This window comes from Oxyura jamaicensis, chromosome 1 (assembly GCF_011077185.1).
Source record: "Oxyura jamaicensis isolate SHBP4307 breed ruddy duck chromosome 1, BPBGC_Ojam_1.0, whole genome shotgun sequence".
Lineage (NCBI taxonomy): Eukaryota > Metazoa > Chordata > Aves > Anseriformes > Anatidae > Oxyura > Oxyura jamaicensis.
In genome coordinates, this window is record NC_048893.1 from 193,215,517 (window position 1) to 193,235,292 (window position 19,776).

General features: G+C 45.6%; 1 protein-coding gene across 3 annotated transcripts in view; it reads left to right on the forward strand.

Annotated features, from left to right (window-relative positions):
• Positions 1-19,776, forward strand: part of MTMR2 (myotubularin related protein 2) — a 59,021-nt gene that overhangs the window by 29,019 nt on the left and 10,226 nt on the right. For all 3 annotated transcript variants that reach the window (XM_035328393.1, XM_035328399.1, XM_035328410.1), the window contains 5 exons: positions 7,380-7,455; positions 10,108-10,202; positions 10,406-10,516; positions 12,466-12,567; positions 13,388-13,471. In XM_035328393.1, coding sequence (XP_035184284.1) covers positions 7,380-7,455; positions 10,108-10,202; positions 10,406-10,516; positions 12,466-12,567; positions 13,388-13,471 — 468 coding nt within the window. The remainder of the gene's footprint in view (positions 1-7,379; positions 7,456-10,107; positions 10,203-10,405; positions 10,517-12,465; positions 12,568-13,387; positions 13,472-19,776) is intronic.

The following is a 19,776-nucleotide window of genomic DNA, read 5'->3' on the forward strand; positions in this document are numbered from 1 at the left end:
CTCTGCTGTCATGAATGTTTCATTTAGAGAGGAAATCAGTGTACCAATGAAAAATTATCCAAAATAAGCATGCGGATCTTGATTCTGCACATATTAGTGTCAATTCTGCAGCTTTTGTTAACACAGGCTGGACAGAATTAGGCCTCCATGTGTTTTCTAAGGCGAATGGAGAAAGAGCTTCTGTATCTCTTTTATTTCAGAGGTTTTCACACCATCACTGGTGTAATGATGTGTCCCGATACCCCTCCGTGGCGGCACTGTCCTTTGTTGATTGACGTACATGGCAACAGATGTGAAAGAGGAAAGGGTTGTAGGGTGGCAATTCAGGGGAAGCAGCCGGTGAACATGGTCTGAGACAACCAAAAGGCAGTTAGAAGGAGAAAGGCATTGGTTACTGTGATTTACAAAGAAGGTTAAAAAATAAAAAATCAAGTATGCAAAAATAATCCTATGGTGATGTGATCTTCTGAGACAAGAGAAAGGAGCCAGCTCTAACCCTAAAGCTGTCGCTGGTAACTCAGCTAACAAGCCCTGTGCTTTGAGATTGTGCCTGTTTTAATGAAGTTGATGCAATTTTTGGATCTGAGTGTGTTTGTCTTTTGCTGCCTCTCTGCACACAGTAAGTTTGGAGCTCTCTAGAAAAGTACAGGCCGACTTCTCTGTGGGATGTCCAGGAGACTGGGCACAGTGAGACAGGAGCTGGGCTTCACCCTGCCAGGTACAGGTACCTGCATCAGAGTGAGTTACCCTAGTTCTCAGTCATCCTAAAGGTGCATCTTCCAGGTCTCCTTCTTTCCACTGGCTGTACAGAGAGCCTGTGGTGACTAGCTCGGACGTAGTCTGTGGTTTTAGGTGAGATAGATATTCCTGCAGTGTGCTGGCTGCCCTGCCTGCAGAGTGACACGAGTGCTGATTCAGGAGGGCACTTAGTCATCTGCCAGTCCTTGAGAGAAGGGCCAAAAAAAAAAAGGAAGGCTTAGATTTGATAACTACAAGCAGATTCCCAGATTGTCCATTACAATTTGAAGTATCAGACAAATGTTTTCCTGTAAGAGATAAAACGTTTCCTTGGCTATCAAGTTTCAAATCCACAGCATCTCACCCATAATTTGAAAACAACTTATTTTTACACAAAGGGAAGTAGCAGATCTTATTCTTACATACACACATACACAAATTCTTGTGTCCCCAGCACGTATCCTGCCTGCTGCTGCTGACCAGCACATGATCACGAGACAGACGTGCCAAACCTGTGAGTTCAGGGGCTGCAGATGCAAAGGCTTTTTTTGTGCGTGTGCATATAATGTTTGTCTGTATGCACAGGTTAAATATGTTTACGTCAGGGGACCAGTTAAGAGACCAGTTTCCTGCTGTAGGAAACAGAACAGGGTTGTGTATTGCTGGAACAGAAGCAGATCCAAGCCTGGAGAGGTTGGCTTTTGAATAGACAGAGCAGACGTGGTTTTGGGGGAAGGAATAATGCAGGAGCAAGGTGGTCAGTGTAGGCTTGGACGTGTCGCACCAGCGCCGTAGCTTTATACATAATTAATCTATTCACAATGTGCAAAATCATTTGGAGTGTGTAGGAGGTTAGTAAAGAGAGATTAACTCAGAAGGGGGGGGAAATTACAATAACTTTTAATTGTCGTGCATTTTAATTTTGTCTAAAACAGAAACGACTCATTGTGTTCATTCTGGTTGTGGTTCAGAATGAAGAAATCTATGTGGAACTGGAGGGAGACTGTTACACAGCGATTTGTTAACACACACCTGCAGTCTCCCCTTGAAAAAAAATGCACAAAGACAAAAAAAAAATAAGTCTGTGTTTGGGTTTCAGGACTCAAGTATTCAGGAGAAAGTAGAAGAGAATAATTAGAAAATGACTAGGAGAGGCCCCAGGTGCTCCCTTAGCTCACCTCTTTGTCCTGAGGCTGCTGGTTTGAGCTGTGAGTGTTGGTGTCAGGGCCAAAGGTACTGTCCCAGTTCATAGAATGGTTTGGGTTGGAAGGGATCTTAAAGATCATCTAACTCCATGGGCAGGGATGTCACCTACTAGATTAGGTTGGCCAAGCCTGGCCTTGAACACCTCCAGGGATGGGGCATCCACAGCTTCTCTGGACAACCTGTGCCAGGGCCTCACCAGCTTGAGTGAAGATTTTTTTCCTTGTATCTAATCTAAATCTACCCCTTCTTAGCACCTCTCCTGTGAAAACAGGCTGAGGGAGTTGGGGTTGTTCAGCCTGGAGAAGAGGAGGCTCTGGGGAGACCTTACAGCAGCCTGCCAGTGCCTAAAGGGGGCTACAGGAAAGCTGGGGAGGGACTCGTTGTCAGGGGGTGCAGTGATAGGACATGGACGGATGGCTTTAAAGTAAAAGAGGGGAGATTTAGATTGGATATAAGGAAGAAATTCTTCACTCAGAGGGTGGTGAGGCCCTGGCACAGGCTGCCCAGAGAAGCTGTGGATGCCCCATTCCTGGAGGTGTTCAAGGCCAGGCTGGATGGGGCTTTGGGCAACCTGGTGTGGTGGGAGGTGTCCCTGCCTATGGCAGGGGGCTGGAGTTAGATGATCTTAAAGGTCCTTTCCAACCTAAACCATGCTGTGATTCTATGATCTGAAAAAAAAACAACATTAACTTAGCCCAGGCATCTTGTCTGAACCAGATATGGGAACAATTACGTGAGCCGCTCTGCTGGCAGGTTTGACAAGAGGCGGTAATCCTGGCTCAGCCTCAGCCAGAGCAGGATGTGTGCTGTCATCCTGGCCGTGCAGCACAGCTGGTAGGTAAAGGCCCACAGGAAATACAGAGGAAAACATCAGTTGTTCTGTTCGCAGGCACAGGGAAACTCTGGATCCAGAGTTTCAGGCACCCTCTCATGGACCATGCCCCAGAACAGCGTCCAGAGATGCTCAGAGCTCTGAGACCTGCACGTGGGTTTCTGGAACAAGGCTCGCTCTGCACCCCCCCGAGCTGGCTGCGGCCACGCAGGATTAGCTGCCTGCATGAGTCGTGCAGGAACATGAATCGGGAGAGGGATTTTCTGGCTGCTCTCTTAGGAAGCAGTGCAAACACACGGCTGGAGAGGCTTGGCAGAACTGCACCGCCCTGAATCACAACACAAAGGTGTGAGGGATGAGGCAAGGAGCAATCTCACCCCCTTAGTAGGACCTGCAGCTCCTTGCCTGACCTCATCCACGTGAGCAAAGGAAGCGATCGCTTTGGTGCAGAGATCTGGAGGTTGTGCCCGCAACAAAGGGTTTTCCTGCCTTTGGCACCATAAGTGGGAGGGTAGGAGAGAGCTCTGCTTCCTCGGCTGGGGGTGGGTGGGATGGAGCTGACACAGGCTGGGATCCTGGAGTATGAGGAGCAGCTGTGAAATGTCGCGAGTGTGGGTTTGTTCTGCCAAGTTGCTGCTTGAGAGGAGGACAAAGGTAGGTGGTGGCATGAAGTCCTCGCACCCTCCCCGAGCTGAGGCAAGGCTGGGTTAGGTGCTGAGGTGCCCGCTCTCTGGTGCGGAGCTGATGGGTGCAATGGGTAGCTGATGTTACGTGGTAAAAGAAGGCAAATAAAGGTTACTCTGGTGTGTAACCTCATCATTCTCCTGGAGACTCAGTTACCAAGCATAATATTTTTCTGAGGAAAAAGATACTGAAGACCTCATTTAGCTTAGAGGCAAGGCTAAGTAGTCTACAGGTTTTTGGTGCTTGTGTTTGTTCATTACAGAAATCAGTGATGTCTGTGACAGACACAGCCAGTGAGTGGCTCTACATCAAAGGGGTCCCGTCCCTAAGTAACACGGTTCTGCCCAGCTCTGGCCCCAATCTTCACTGCAGATCTCAGAGCACTGTTTTTTTTTTTTTTTTTTTTTTTTTTTTTTTCCACTGAAAATTTGAAAACCTGAAGCTCAAAGAGGTGCAGCGTTTCACTTACAGATGTATAAGATTGCACCAATGATGCTGAGGCATCAGTAGCCAGCCTACCTCTCAAGGCTGCTGGACTGGTGTCCCTGAGCTCACCTACCTGCTTCCTTGCCTCTCTGTAGCCCTTCATTTTGTTTTGCAAGATGTGCAGAGAGCTAAATTTACATTCTCTTTAGGGTCCAAGAGTGTAATTTTTAGAGCCTTGAAAATAGGCTAAAGTACATAAAAAGGATTTTTCTGACAGCTGATGAACCATTATGGGGCGGGGGACACACACAGTGAGATGGGGAGGCTTTCACATCATTTCCTTGCTCATCCAAGGGACAGAGGGTCCCTCCAGGGAGCTAGTATTCTCCCAAAGCTGCACAAGGCTACTTCATCATCCCCTCCCTTTCTCTCCCCTTGATCTGTTTCCAAAAATGTTCTGTTCTTGTCCACCCATTTCTCTTCCCTCCCGTAGCAGCCTGTACTCTAGTGCTGCCCCAGATGTCTTCTCCTGTGCCCGCTGCCTGCATTGTCAGCTGCACACAGATTGCATTTCCCCAGAATCGATTTGAAGGAGCCATCGGTGGAGGCGGATTTCAGCAAAATGCCTACTGCTCGTTTCTAGGTTTCTGCCAGGATGGATTTCAAGTATTCCTGTTCCAGCTCGGAGGCTCTTTCAAGGTCTAGAGCTAGGCAGACGCTGCAAAGACCGGCACACCAGAGAAGTTTTTGGGCTGGGCTTTCTGACCATGTCTGTCACAGGTTCTAGGGAGGGGTGAATGTTTTATCCTTGGGGGATGCGCGTGTGCTGGCTTTGCAACCATCAGGAAAGCAGCCTGTGCAGCCCTGAGGTGCGTCGTGTGCCTGAGGTCAGCTGGAGGATGGTAAAAATGATGATTCGGTCCTTAACTCTGCACAAAAGAACAAAATAAAGTGTGTGGGGGGAATAGAAGGCAAAAGCCTCGACCCTTAAGTGCTGTGCTTGTAGCAGATCATCTGTCTGCTGCCTTGCGTGGAAGCGAGCGCAGATTTGGATCGCTAACCCCTTCTTCTGACCCTGGGGACTCCGTGTTTCAAAGAGTGTGAGTGAGCAGCTGGATTTTATTAGGCTTAGAAGAGCCAGTTTTTAAACCAAAAAGGCTTTCAACTTTGACAGGATGGTGTGGACACAGATCTGTCTTCCCTCCTGCTTTCCTCTTTGTTCTTCCCTCCCCTGCTTTCAGTGCAGTGTAAAGCCCACCTGAGTGCTGCCCACCTGGTGACCACAGCAGCTCTTTGCCATTCTGAATGCTTTCTCTATATCTTACCCCATACTTCTTTTGGCTTAAGATAAAGCTCCATGCTCTGAATGTTTACTGCTGGACCTGCTCCCGCCGACATCTGCGGGGGGCAGTGAGTCCAGCTGGTGGCCTGGGCCATCCTGCAGCAGCTGCTGCCCGCTTGGGCATGGACCTTCGCAGAGGAGTCGTGCATCGTGTCCTGAACAAATGTGTTCACTCACGTCCTTCCAAGATAAAAGGCAGCAAAGACGCCCACCGCTTAAGGACTAATTAGCGAGAAGCCTCCGTCTCACTTGGCATAATCGGGAGAACATCTGGATTACACCAAGTTTCAAACCGGCTGATTTCAAGGCTGCTGTTCAAGTGCAGAAATTGACGCAGAGGAGTTGGGACTGGGGCTCCATCACAGGCTTTTGCTGGGGAGGCTGTCAGTCAGGGCTTTGATGGGGTGTGTGATCTTTGGCCAACACAGCTGTGCTGACGAGAAGTCCCCAGTACAGTTACACCAGCAAAGCCCTGTTTTCACCGGTGTATTGCTTTGGGGGGGAGAGGGAAGGAGAAGCTCTCCTGCGTGTTCAGTGCTGTCAGTGCGAGCAGTGTCAGTGCTGACCTCCCTCTGTCCATCCCCTGTACCCCAGCCCTGCTGTGCTGACAGCCGCCCAGGTAAGAGCCGCTGGAAGTGCGTGTGGTGCGTTCCTGTATTGCTCTTCCTGGTAGGAAGTCAGCACCGCGCTTGCTATTTTGTCTTTTTTTTTTTATCATTGTATTTTTTTTAAGTCACTTGAATGCTTTTTTTTTTTTTTTTGAACGTACATCTTGTTCTCAAGAAGGCTTTGATCTCGGTAATCTTTTCATCTATCCATCAGTCTGTTGTGTGAAAATGCTGGAGCGTGCTTTTATTGTGGCATGGGATTTCTTTGGGTTTTCTTTTCATTTCTTTGCATAGTTTAGAGAATTTTTCCTCCCCGAGGCTCTCCCTCTGGCTTGATCCTACATGAAACTTGACCGCAGATGTGTCAGGCTGTAAGTGCCACTTTAGGCCATGTCTTTGAATTTCCTTTGTAGGGATTTCCTGATATCAAATTAAACTAATTCTTTCTCCTTCCTCACACTAAGGTAAAGGAGGCATTTTGGCCAGGTCTGCACATTTTTGTGAGCAGCCATAACCACTCTCTGCCTATCTCCACCAGGAAAGATGAACGCCAACTTTAAATCCAAACTCTTGTGGTTGCTACAGGATGAGGCAGAGGCTGGACTAGCTTACCTGCTCTTCTCTGCCTGTGTTATTAGGTTGAGCAATGTGGTTGACTGTGGTTGTTTGGCTGTTTCAGGGTGTGGGCATTGATTCAGATCCATCTATGTTTGGCCGTGTAGACTTAGCCTTAACCATGGTCACTCACATGTGCTCTTCTTGCCTACTTTTTACATGATGTCCAAACCGATGGCTATGCTTCCATAGCTAGGGATGTGCTTTCTTAAAGTGTCCGCCTCCTTGTGCCCTGCTGTCCCAGTGAAAACTCTCGTTTAAGTGCAGTTATATCTGTGAGAAGTAATGCCCTGTGGTCAACTTCCACCCCAGAGAAGGTGGAGGAGGGGTTGTTTGGCAGACACCCCCTAACCCAGACACCCCAAACCTTATAACCTTTTCTTACAAGTTATGACTACTGAGCCAGATCAAGATCTTTGCAGTTGTTGGACCCTCATCGAGGACATCGACATGATAAGGTGTCTCTTGACACTCTCCGTAGCGTAAACTACAATTTTCTCTAAGTAATAGTCGATAGCATCATGGTACTGGCTGCTCACTTTAACCGATCCCTTTGGTTCTGTGTGTAGCTGCGTGACAGAGAGTTTAGCCTGTGGTGGTGTATAGGCTGAGGAGGAGAAGGCTGGGGAGTGGAAGCCCCCTGGTAAGCCTGCTGCCAGAGCACACAGCCCGCCCCAGCAGCTTCTCCATCTCAAGCATCCTCTCTTAAACACTTCTGCATGGCCCAGTGGCATGCTCCGAGGTTGCAGGACTGTGCCGAGGTCTCTCATGTGGTCTGTGTTGACCTTCACAGAGCATAAGACACTAGGCAGTACCTCAGGATCTTTGCATATTTGTTGTTCTTGACATTGTCGGCCTGTTGCAGGTAGGTGTAAGCTTCTCACTCTATGAAAAAGTAATACTTTTTTTTTCTACTTCTTTTGTGTAGGTCCTGAGGGAGACTAATAAATTAGCTGAAATGGAAGAGCCACCCTTGCTACCAGGAGAAACCATTAAAGACATGGGTAAGTGAAGAGTAAATTTCCTATTGTTTGCCCGACCAAATAGAATATCCATAGAGCAAAATGCCTTGGTGGTCGTTGACCAACAATAGCAATTCGCTGATGTTTTGTGACCCATGATCAAGTTGTTCCATTAATCATTGTGCATCACATGGGCCAGGGTAACTGCGTGTTTCCTCTTAGCGTGGAGCAAATACAACGTTATTCAGTCTTCCCTTCCCCTGAAAGTGATATTGAAGAACATAACTTCCGTCTTAAAAAAACAAACATACTACCTTGTCCAACCCTCCCAAAAAAAGCTAACCCCCCAAACCAGAACATCTAAATGCTCAGTCCTTTTCTCTGCTGCTTTCCTAAAGGCTCTGAACTCTTCCTCTAACCACGGACTGCAGACTGACATCTAACTCACTCCACAGGCACAGTTAGCCCTGACAGCAAGGTTGTGTTCTGTTCCTGGGAATGGTTTCCAGTATCTTTCTTGCACGTGGATTCTTAAATCTAACAAAAACTGAACTTCTTAGACTTCCCAGTGGTAGCAGCACTGGTACAACCTCTCTCTCATACTTGGCATCCCTTCCCTGCACGGTGAAGGAATTTAATATTTTTTTAGAACCTTGTTCATCAGATGGACGCTGCTGGGATCATACAACCATGGTAGGTTTAAAGTCAAATAGCCAGGCGTATGTATGCATGTGTGTTGGTATGTGCAGGGTAATTAGCTAAAATTGTTTCCTTAGGAAACCAAGCTAATAAAATGTAAACATGAAGCATGGTGTGGTTTATAAATTGATAAGACCAGCTTGAGATCCTGCCTAGGCTTCCTTACCTGGAAAACATTTTTCTAGATCCTTTTTCCCCTTTACTGAGAAGTCAGATGCATGTGTATATTTCTCTTAATGGATGATGACAATGATTATTATTATTATTACTACTACTGTTATTTTAGAACACTTGGAAACTGCATTTTCAATAAAGAGAACTGTAGTGGAAAAGCCAGGCAGGGTGCCCTCACCCTTATTATGTGTTTCATGAGTCTGCTTTCAAACCTCCGTCAATCTACTCTTTGAAAAAAGTGATTAATAATCAGCCAGTAATGAAGTATTGGTTTAATTAGAGCTGAAACATTTTGTGTTTAATAGCCCTTCCAACAGAGACATTTCAATTTAAGTAAATAATGAAGTCGCTAGCATATTTATTTATTTATATTTGAAACCAGAAATTCTGCGCTGCCTGTTTTGCTCTGAACTTGTCGCTCCCCGTCCCCTTTTTCCCCTGAACTTTCTAGCTGAGGCTCTGAAAGCAACCAGAGCTGGTTCAGGCTGACGTTACCGCTGCCCTGCAGACCCTGCCTGCCTGCCTGCTGTTGATTTTTCAGGATTCCTCGGGAGTCAGCGATGACTATGTAGAAGCAGAGCTGATGTGAGGATGAAACGAGTGCCCTAGAGCCAAGGCTGTTTGCCTCCCTCCCTCCAGGCTGAATGTCGTGGGATAAAGGTGCAGGAAATTTGGGGTGTCAGGATGAAGACCCAGCAGCTTCATGCCTCTTGTGCAGGCTGTCATCTGGCTGGGAGGCAAAGCTTTCTTTACCGATTTCACGCAGCCCTTGCAGAATGAATCCCCTAGGGCTCAGAGGCTTAAGGTTATTAAAATGGCCCGGGGATTTTTGTTTTCTTTTCCAAATTTCATGGAGCTGGCAGCTATAGTCGGTGGGTCTCCTTCTGAAAGCATGCCTGTGTGTTTGAGGAGTATTGCTACTTGTCAGTAACAGCATCAACCGTGGCCACAGCACAGCCAGCCAACTGTTCAGTGACAGAAGGTGTGACATGGTGCTGGGGGGAGGGAACAACTTGAATGTTGGTGTTTTTAATTGATGTAAACCAGAAAGGCAGTTAGGAGAGGTGTTTGCTGTGGAAAACCAGCAGCACCTCTCGCCTTTTGCTGGCGCAAGTGAGAAACGTTGGAGGCTCTTTTACGAAGGGGACTGCTTTGAGTCACCGTCACTCAGGTTCAGAAGTAATTGAATTGTTGCAGAGTAACTTGAGCACCGGCTTAAGGCTTAAAATCACTGGCAATTGGGTGCTATCCAGATTTTTGGCTGCTGGAAGTCACTGTAGCTCCACTGGTTTCAATCAGGGCCATTAACAGGGACTCAACATCCCAGGGCTGCCTCTGTGTAAGGGTGTACAGGAGGACCTCAGCATCCTAAAATCCATCTGTAAGAGAGCTGCTTTCTCTTGCTCTTGATGGCACAAAACAGATTGCTGGCAATCATTAGTTTTTTATGCAGATTGTCAGCTTCAAATACATGCGTTCAGGCAGGAATTGCATCCACTTCTCACACGTGGTGTTCTCAGCTAAGTGCATTGCTTGGTAAGTATTGCACCAAAGTTTGCACCGAATAGTGACACCCGTACTGGGGTAGTGGTTCTGCACAGATGTGGGATTCCAGGGGAGGCTGCTTGCCTGGAGCTTGACTGACACCCAAACTCTTCTCAACAAAACTAAAACTTCCATCTTAGCCCTCAGCTCCCACCCCTGATTGAGCTTTTCTTCATCTCATGGTCTGGAAGGTAGAACCCCCTGAGTGCTTTTGCAGTAATAATTTTTCTCCCATAAATTAAGCATGAAATTAACGCTTTTTTCTTTTTTTTTAAGCTAAGGATGTTACATACATCTGCCCCTTCACTGGAGCAATCAGAGGAACGCTCACTGTTACCAATTACAGACTGTATTTTAAAAGCATGGAACGGGTAAGCTTTTGTAACCATCTGCTTTTGTGGGTTGCTCAGTCTGTAGACATAGGTGTGTTGTTTTCTTTGCTTTTTATTTTTATTTTTTGTGTAGCTTTGTGTGAATCACAGCTGTATGGTTGGGCGTAGAGGCATAAGGGAACAGGAGCTGGGTTTTTCACCCCCCTCCCCTTTTTAAACTCACAAATTTCAACTGTCTACAGGACCCTCCTTTTGTCCTAGATGCATCTTTAGGTGTAATCAACAGAGTGGAGAAAATAGGAGGTGCTTCCAGTCGTGGTGAGAATTCATATGGGCTGGAGATTGTATGCAAGGTAAATTTTTATGTCTGTTTTACAGTGGGGGAAGGGGAAAACATATTTTATGAGGTTTTCTTTATAGTACTGTAAGAAGTTCTGGATGAGGTACAAGCCTTTTTTCAGGCTTTATGCTAGATAATGTCTTTCTTCGTAGTAGAAACCTAGGTCTGCATCCCTGTAATGCAATCCTCAAGGCTTCCGTGTTGCTCACTAGGATATCCCAGGAAGACTCGACTCGTGCTGCATGGGATGACTTTCAGGCACTTGTATTTCAAGTGCAAGAATGGGGTGCACATTTCTCTCTAAATCATTAGCATGTGTCCACCTGCTGCTGTGCTTTGTGGTGAGGGATGGGCAAGTAGCCTTCAGTTCTCCGTGAGGCTGTACTTCCCTTCCTTTCAAGGGAGTAGACATTTGAAGTATGCTTCTCAAGACCCCTTGTAGTCTTTCAAAATGTAAGCTTTAATAAAAATCATCAATTCACTTCCCACTGTCTATTTACTGTAGACCCAAAAGTAAAACCACCACCTCCAGACCTAAATCCGTACCTCCTACCCACCTAGGGCACAGCCGCTTTGCTTTCCTGGGCGGCAGTGTGGGAAGAGCTGGATTCTGAACCTTGTAGGTCACGGGCTGCTTAGAGCTCCAGTCAGACCCCCCTGAAGGCAGAAAGAATGCTACTTTCTGGATAAAAACAGATGGAGACATGAAAACGAGCCCCAAACAGCTCTGGTCACTGCTGTGATGTGGAGGCACCGGGAAGCGAAGCAGACTTTCAAGCTGCGGGCACGCTGAGTCACAAGCCTTGATATTATCTATACCAAATCATCCAGCTGCTCCCTCAGCCTACTGCAGTCATAATCCTCTGGCTACCATGGGGTGCCTGTGCTGCCAGGGCAGTTTGTTCCCTGTTTTGGATTTGTAGTCCTCTTCTCAGCCGTTTTGCCTAGATGCAAACGTGCACACAGTCAGGTTTGGAGAGAACTGCATTGTTTCCCTGGGTGGGAAACCCAGGCACAGAGTAAATGGTAGATACCTTGGACTTATACAGTGTATTTATATATATATATTTATATGCCAGCCCACCTGGCCCAGGCAACACAGAGAAGTTTACTGCTGGTAACAGAGTTACAGATACAGCTTCTACATCCTGAAATTTTCTGTCTGAGACCTGCCACCTCATCTCAGTCTTGTAAGACAGCTACGTCTTTAGCCATTTTTCTCACTCCCTGGCTTGCTGTACTGTCTTCATATGCTTGACCTTGATGGATCATTTCCTGCTGGTGGCTTTTAAACTGTTTACTACAAGTGTTTGAGTTGTAGGCTTGGCTGAAAAATCTTGGCACCTTAGAGATGCTTTATTTAGGTTCTGAATTTGATTTTGGAGATGAGTGCAGAAAGGAGGTCCTGGCTTACCACTTGTTGTGGAAACTGTGTTGCTATGCAAAGTGGAGGAGTTGTCAGCTTCACGCAGCCTTTTGAGTGCTCTGGGATGGAGGCTTTAAAGGGCTTTAGTTACTTTGCACTAAACAAGCTGGACTTGGGCTCCCTACGTGTAGTAGCTCTATGGAAATGCTTTGTGAGGCAGTCCCTTCCAGCAGTCTTCTGGCACAGCTCAGCTTGGGAGCCCAGTAAGAGCTGGGAGGTCTGCCTCACAAAGTCCTGTCGATCAGAGAGAGCCTGTCCCTGAGCCAGGTCTCTCCCCATGGCTTTCAGCAGGTAGAGAGCTTCGTTTAGAGGCAAGGCACTGCTGATCAGTGGCGCCTCTGCACTCCCTTTGCTCTGCTGCGGTTGTGGCAGGCTTTGTTAGAGGCTTTGAGCCAAGCTGAGTTGCAGTGCAATACTAAATTGGTACTAGAAAGAACATCATGACCTGAGCCTGTGTTGAATGCTGGGTTTTGGAGTTCCTTTGGCTGCTCAAGTGAGTTAGAAATCCTATAGTTTGACTTCCTTCTTTTTCCTAGGACATTAGAAACTTACGATTTGCTCATAAGCCTGAAGGGAGAACTAGACGATCCATATTTGAGAACTTGATGAAGTATGCTTTCCCAGTTTCAAATAATCTGGTAAGTGTTTGGAGTTTTTCTACCCCCCACCCCATTACCAAGAGATGCAGAGTGGCTGTAAGCTGTTTTGTTGAGTCTCATCTATCTGATACAACATTCACATGGTGCATTTTTTGTTGAACAAATAGAAATGCTCAATTTTAAATCTGTCTGAAGATTAATTCTGTAGGAATCTAGGTTGTGTAGAAAACAGGAAAAGTCTACTATGATGGGGCTGGATTACTTTGTGAATGGAGAATGACATACTGATCATCCCCGTAAGGGATGGAAAATATTCAAAGCACAGTGACATCCATCAGAGATTTACAACTAATGGTGACTGCACTGCTTCCAGATCTGGAATTCAGTTCATCTGTTTTGTCATTTTATGACTCTGCAATTGTTGCTTCAAATACGGGCTGAATCACACAATCACTGGGTAGTTGAGGTTGAGGTCATCTGGTCCAGCCCTCCTGTTCAAGCAGGGCCACCTAGAGCAGGCTGCCTAGGATCATGATCGTGTTGAAAGGGTCTAGTTCTTAATATGTGAGAGTGTTCTTGCACAAGTAGTCTTTTCTTTCTCTCTTTTAGGATAAACTCCTTTTTGTCCATGAAGTATTGGGTCGTGGACAAGAAGGATCAGGGGTACAGAGGAAGGTACATTGTTGTACAAATTACCTACAACAGCAAGTGTGTTGATCTTTTTCACAAAACCCTAAAAGAAAAGTAGCGGGGGGGAGAGGGGGGAAAGAAGGACCAGTCAGGAGCTGTTACTGTAGATATTAAATATCCTGAAAATGGGCTCTGAGTGGGCTCTTAAGGGCAAGTCTTTTTCTTTCAGCCACTTTTCGCGTTTGAGTACAAAGAGGTTTTTCCAGAAAATGGGTGGAAGGTGTATGACCCCATTTGGGAGTACAGAAGACAGGTGAGTACTGTTCCATATCCTTCCTCATCCTCTCTACTTTTCCAAAGTGAGGCTCTGTGCAGCAATACAACTACAGGTTGCATGGAACAGAGAACGATCCTGCTGACAAATGTCTTGCAAAGTGGACTAGGACATTGTTCTCCACAGTTCAGTGACTGATGGCAGCAGTACAGCTTTAGAGGTAGCAGCACCCACTGATGGGGGATTATTCAGGCTGCAGAAGGCTGACTTCAGACTTTGGTAGAAAAGACTCTTGCTCTGGCTTAGTCGTCAGCCACTGCTGGTGGTAAGGAACTGAGGCAGGTATTTTTGCAGGTATAGGCATCTCATTGTTGAGTTTCACGCCTCTATTTGTGCTTGTATTAGTTCTAATTCCTTCTGGATTTCTATAAGATATTTCAAAAAGGAACCTGGGAGGAAACAAATAGTGTAGAATGCCTTCATTTTATTTGGAAATCAGAGTAGAGACAGTTGTAATGCATCTAGAATAGACTGGTCAAAGGTTTTAATGACTATGGAGTCACAGGCTGTCAATTAGGAATACCAGCATTAAAAAAAAAAAAAGAATGTTTCTCACTGGGAAAAGTATATATATTATTTTTTTATATAATGAAATCATTCTTGTCGTTAAATCCTCAAGTTGAGGAAACAACACGATTTGGTGGCAATTCTGCCCTGGATACAATAAACTTTTGCCTCATCCAGATCTGTCAGGATAAAATCAATTTTCCTGTGTAAAATTAAGACATTTACAGCCATGTAACTTAAAGATTTATTTGGATCTTTCCCATAAAACAGAAGAAAACAAGACCTATGTCCCAGTGTAGTTGTTCATCTGATTCCTAACATCCAAAACCTAGGGAGGGGATTCATTTTACTAGCTTTAGTCCTCTAAAATCTGGGCATGCCTTCTAAATTGCTTATCTAGGCCTGTCATTAACAGATGGGGAGAGAGCGCTTCACTGTTGGGGGTGATTTGTTCCCTCCTAAAATAGCTGCCTAAGATAGATCACTGGCTTCTAGGCTGCTATTTGCAAGTGAGATGAATTTTACCCCCTATCTTCACTGCAAAAAAAAGTATGTATTTTGCAATGAGATACCACAATGTAAAATTGTAGAGACAAACTCAAATTAGTTATGATCAGGCTGACTTTGACTAGTTACACCAGATAACGCAGAGATTATTGCTGCATTTACAATCTTACCTCCTGGTAGTATTTTAATGATCTGTTTTGTAAAGAAGGATCTGCAACCCAAGTTGTGTGGGAAGGATGTTTCTTTATAGGACTGGGAACTTTGGTGTAAAGACTAAAGGGTATGTGTTTGCTATCCAAATAATCTCTATTGAAAAGCACAGCATACACTTTGCTAAGCTTCAGTCAAAAAGATGAAGGACAGAAGACATTCTTACAATACCTGGAAAGAAGGAAGGGTGATCTTTGAGGATTTCAAGGAAAATTAGTCCAGCTTCTCAATCCTGGCATGTCTGTTTTTAGGGCTTTTGTATATTGATTGGCCATACCTTAGATTTGCCAGGAGCTTGGATATACAATGGAAGGATACAGATTTATTTATGTGCATGGGAATGAAGCTTTTCATGGCCTTTCTGGAAAGCAAAAAAGACTTAGTGTCACGGGGTCTTTGGTTCTGGTTGTGTGAGGTTTTGTGTTTAAGTATGTCACAGTTGTGACGTTGCTTCAACATGAGCTCCTTTTGTTATGACCTGCCTTTCTATGATTTTTGAATGGACAGGAAGAACTTAGCCCGACTGCTTTTACGTCAAGAAACTGAACTGGTGTCCATATGCTAACGCCCCCAGCCATTTGCATATACTGGTAACCACAAAAATGAATCCAAACCGGGATATTTGCAGCCATGGCCTATCTGAATTTTACCCGTGATGGACCACAATCATTCCCATTCCAGATCACACAATCCATCTGTCCCAACAGCTTATCTCCCGAGTGACCAACAGCAGCTGCGGAAGAAGAGGCAAACCATGCTGCGGTAGATGTTTATGTTGTAAGCTGGCCAGGAGGAGAATTTCTCCCCTTTCGTTAGAGTTGATTTAGGTCCTGCAACATGAAGTTTTATTTTCCCTCCAAAACTTTAAGATATTTCAGTCTGTTTATTTAATTTTGGCATTTATAACTATGGATGTTCAGTTTATCTGTGTGAATGTCTTAGCCTTTTTTTCTTTCTCCAGACATATTCTGTTAAAGCAATAACGACTAGTACAATAAATCAGGATTACGTCCTGAAATGGCAGCAGGGATTCGTTAACAGTGAAACAAAACTGGCATCATCAAATCAGATAATGGGATTACCTGTCTCTGCCTGTATGAATTGTGATCAGAAATAGAAAAGCAGGACGTGTGCACTATCTGCAGGACCTTTTGGAATTGGTTTAAAAGCTAATACGGAAGAGGTAGCCTAGGGCATAAGCAACCCAGCAGTACGGTCAGGCGTTAACTTGGTGCGTTTTAGGCAAGGCCAATTGGTTCCCTGCAGGAGCAGGGACACAGAGAGGGGAGCAGAAGCCAACTACAAGGCATCTAGAAAAAACTTTTAGAGGAGGATCCATGGTAGGATCTATGTCTACACTGGTAGACGTGGCAAGTTCTGCGTGTGGTAAGGATTTTTTTCAGATTAATATAAGTGTGTTGATATGATAGAGATCGTAGCAATTAGGAAAGACATTCAGTAAACCTCCAACTTTGCTGCTAGTGTTCTTGGGAAAGAAGGAAATATGTAACTTATTAAAAATCTGTGATTGTGTAAAACTACAGGGAGTAATAAACAACCTGTGGAGAACAAAAGGAACTCAGAGAGATTTGGGATTTAGTCAGTAAATGGAATCACATGTGGCAAATGAAATTTAAAACTGAAATTGCTCCCTGATTTTTATTACACACAGGCTGGCAGAGTATGAAACAGAACTGCAAAGTGAGTAAGACTCAGTTGAAACCAAGAGGCCTTGAGATGCCTTTGGAGTAACTTAAAGCTTTCATTTTCCTTAACAAGGTGGGGAGGATTTGGAAAATATTACAAGGGGTTGTGAAGTTGGAAATGTGTGATGTTTCCCTACAGAAGTTGTGCTTGTCTAATCCTATGCTATGGTCTTAAGTACCAATGAGCCACAGGACAGGGCTGTGGCTGCTGCTTTCAGAGAAAGCATGTGGAAATGAATTATTTAGAAGAGAAGCTGGAAGTGGCAAGCTTTGGTTCACAACCAGAGTGGGGGAGTTAAAGCATGAGAACAGAGACCTACAGAGAAATGGTGTGTACAATTTAGGAGAGAAAAATGATAATTTAATCGTTGAATGTCCCGTAGTTTAACTGAGATTCTGCTCATGCGAGGTGTGTCTCTTCTGCAAAACAGGTCACAGCTCTCATGACAAGTGGAGACAACCTGGGCTGAGCACATGGCAGAGGGGCCAGCTCGGCACTGGCAGCTGTAGCCTCTATTGGTGCAGGGAAGTGCCTGAGCTAATATGCTCAGCCTCCTGGGATCTCATGGCCCAAAACCAGTCTGGGAAGGGAACTGCAGGTCTGTAACTCAGGGTCCTCCTTGCCTTGTGTACTGCAGCTCAGGGTGCACCTGTGCGGCTGAGCTCAGCATCGGTCGGTTGGGTCCAGCAGAGAGATCCTGCCCGGCAAGGACATGATGTTTTTATCCTGTCAATGAAAGATTGTCATCTGCTTAAATTTAAACACATCTGTGTGCTTTGCAAGGTGCTGATTTCAGTGCTGTGCTGGTTTGTCCAGCAGTTTCAACCTGTGGACAAAGTGAATTCCAAAAGGCATGCAGCATGTAGGTCAAGTGATAACTGGGTGGCTGAAGTAAGGCAGGAGCGACTAGCCAGAGGAAAACCAAGCCTGCTTTGTGCGTGGAGATGATGCTATAGCTGTGTCTTTGTGGTTACTTGTGGTAACTGAGCACTGGGGCAACTTCTTTGTGAGTTCAGGCATAGCTTCAGTCTCTAACATGCCAACTAACATGGTTATTTGGCAGCCACGTTCCCCAGCAGCTTCTGGATCGCTGTACCCTGTTAGTGAGGCATGCTTGGGTTCCTCCTGCAGGTGCATAAATGGCTGCTCCTGGTGCTGGTCCTGAGCCTTCAGATGATTCCTGAGTTGTAACGGTTTGGGTTGACTTGATGGTAGGCTTTTGGGTGCTTACCACTTACCAAGAAGCAGTGCAATGCATCTTATATAAAGCACACTGGTATTTCCTCACATCATGTTTAGCTTATTCTATTTATTCCAGCTGGAGAAAGTGCAAATCTGAAGCAACACAAATAAATGCATTAGTTACACCGCATCATAGCAAATGTCCTGGGAAGATGTGAATTCAGCTCCTCTTCCAGCCCACTTTGCTTATTTCTGCTTGCTTCATGTCCTTAGAGAAAGTCATGATCTGAATCCAAAGTCCTCTTTGGGTGGTGCTGTGATTCAAGGCTCCTGTGCTGGGGAAAGCAGACATCCCCTGTGACTCAAAGTGACAACCTCAGTGACACACACCCTTTTCCTTCTCTGGAGGTTGTCATGGATTTTCTTGGTCTGGGATATTGTAGAGGAAGAATTTCATTTGGATTTGTCATGGTGGCAGCAAGAGTGGCAGCAGCAAGACCTGGAACTTTGGAGGTGTCAGTTCTGGACTGAGCAGCGTCTGCTGAAGCCATCCTGCCCAGTGTTGTGAAGAGGATGCTTTGCACTGCCACTGACTGCTTCATCTTCTCTGTGAGCATCAGTAGAACGAAAGGAAGCTCTTCCATGCAACTGCTTGTCAGCCCATTTCACTTGCCAAGACTGTGCCAACAGTATAGTTTTGATTTCAAATTTGGGGGTGGAGGGGGTGAAATCTCTGAGCATTGTTGATGGATGTGGCACAGTCAAGTACTGTGAGAAACATCTCAATTTTCTTCAGACAGGATCTTCTGTGAAGCTATTTTATTCGCGATTGCAATGGCGGGTGTCCTGTCAATCAGGAGCGCATTTTAGTAAGCAAATCATAACCTTTTATTCCCTATTACCCGACGCCTGATCACCTCCCCCATTTCCTCATTGGCTGAGTACTACAGGTTCACAAGCTACTCAACTCTCCTCTATACCATATATGTACAATTTTTCTTTTTTTTCAACCCTTTAATTTCTCCTTTCTTATGTTTTGAGAACTTGTGATCTTTGTTTTTCTGTTCTCACACTGCTCATCCTGTTTTTCTCAAGCTTCCACCTTATTTTGGAACAGGGAGGCCTTCTACTGTCCACTTATCTACTTAGCATTTCTCCTTATTATGACTACACAGCTACCTTGGAATACAGAAAATTAGTTATCTACTGCAAAAACACAACTTAGTTTCTCACAGTACTCATTAGGATAGGACTGAGGACAACTTAGTCATTTACTGTTAGTTCGCTTCCAGGTAGCAATCTGTTTGATCACTGCTGATGGACAGTGCCAGCTTTTCCCTGGCACAGGATCCTTGCACTGCACCATCGCCCAGGAGCAGGAGTCCTGCTGTTCCCTGGTTGGCTGTAGAGCTGGTGGACCTAGGAGGTCTCAGCCTTACTACGTACAGCACAGCACACGCTGAGCATAGAATCACAGAATCATTAGGGTTGGAAAGGGCCTTCAAGATCATCTGGTCCAACCATCACCCTACTACCAGTGTCACCCACTACACCATGTCTCTAAGCACCATGTCCAACCTTTCCTTGAACACCCCCAGGGACGGTGACTCCTTGGACAACCCATCCCAATGCCTGACTGCTCTTTCTGAGAAGAAACGTCTCCTCATTTCCAACCTGAACCTCCCCCGGCACAACTTGAGGCCATTCCCTCTAGTCCTATCACTGGCTGTGAGAAGAGGCAGACCCCCAGCTCCCCACAGCGTTCTTTCAGGTAGTTGCAGGGAGCAGTAAGGTCTCTGCTGAGCCTCCTCTTCTCCAGACCAAACACCCCCAGTTCCCTCAGCCACTCCTCACAGGACTTGTGCTCCAGGCCCTTCACTAGCTTTGTAGCCCTTCTCTGGACACACTCCAGGGCCTTGATGTCCTTGTACTGAGGGGCCCAAAGCTGAACACAGCACTTGAGGTCAACACTTTTCATGAAGTTACACTTTAAAACAAAAGCAGTTGGTCTTGCAGGGCCCATACCTATCAGTAAGTTTGGGCTGTGTGTATGTGTAGTTTATTCAAGGTTTCTGCCACTTCTTTGGTTTCAAACAGCACCAAAAACAGCTTTTCTCAGATGCTTTTGGATGCCAGTGATCCTGGCAGCTCTGCTAATTCCTTGTAGCAGC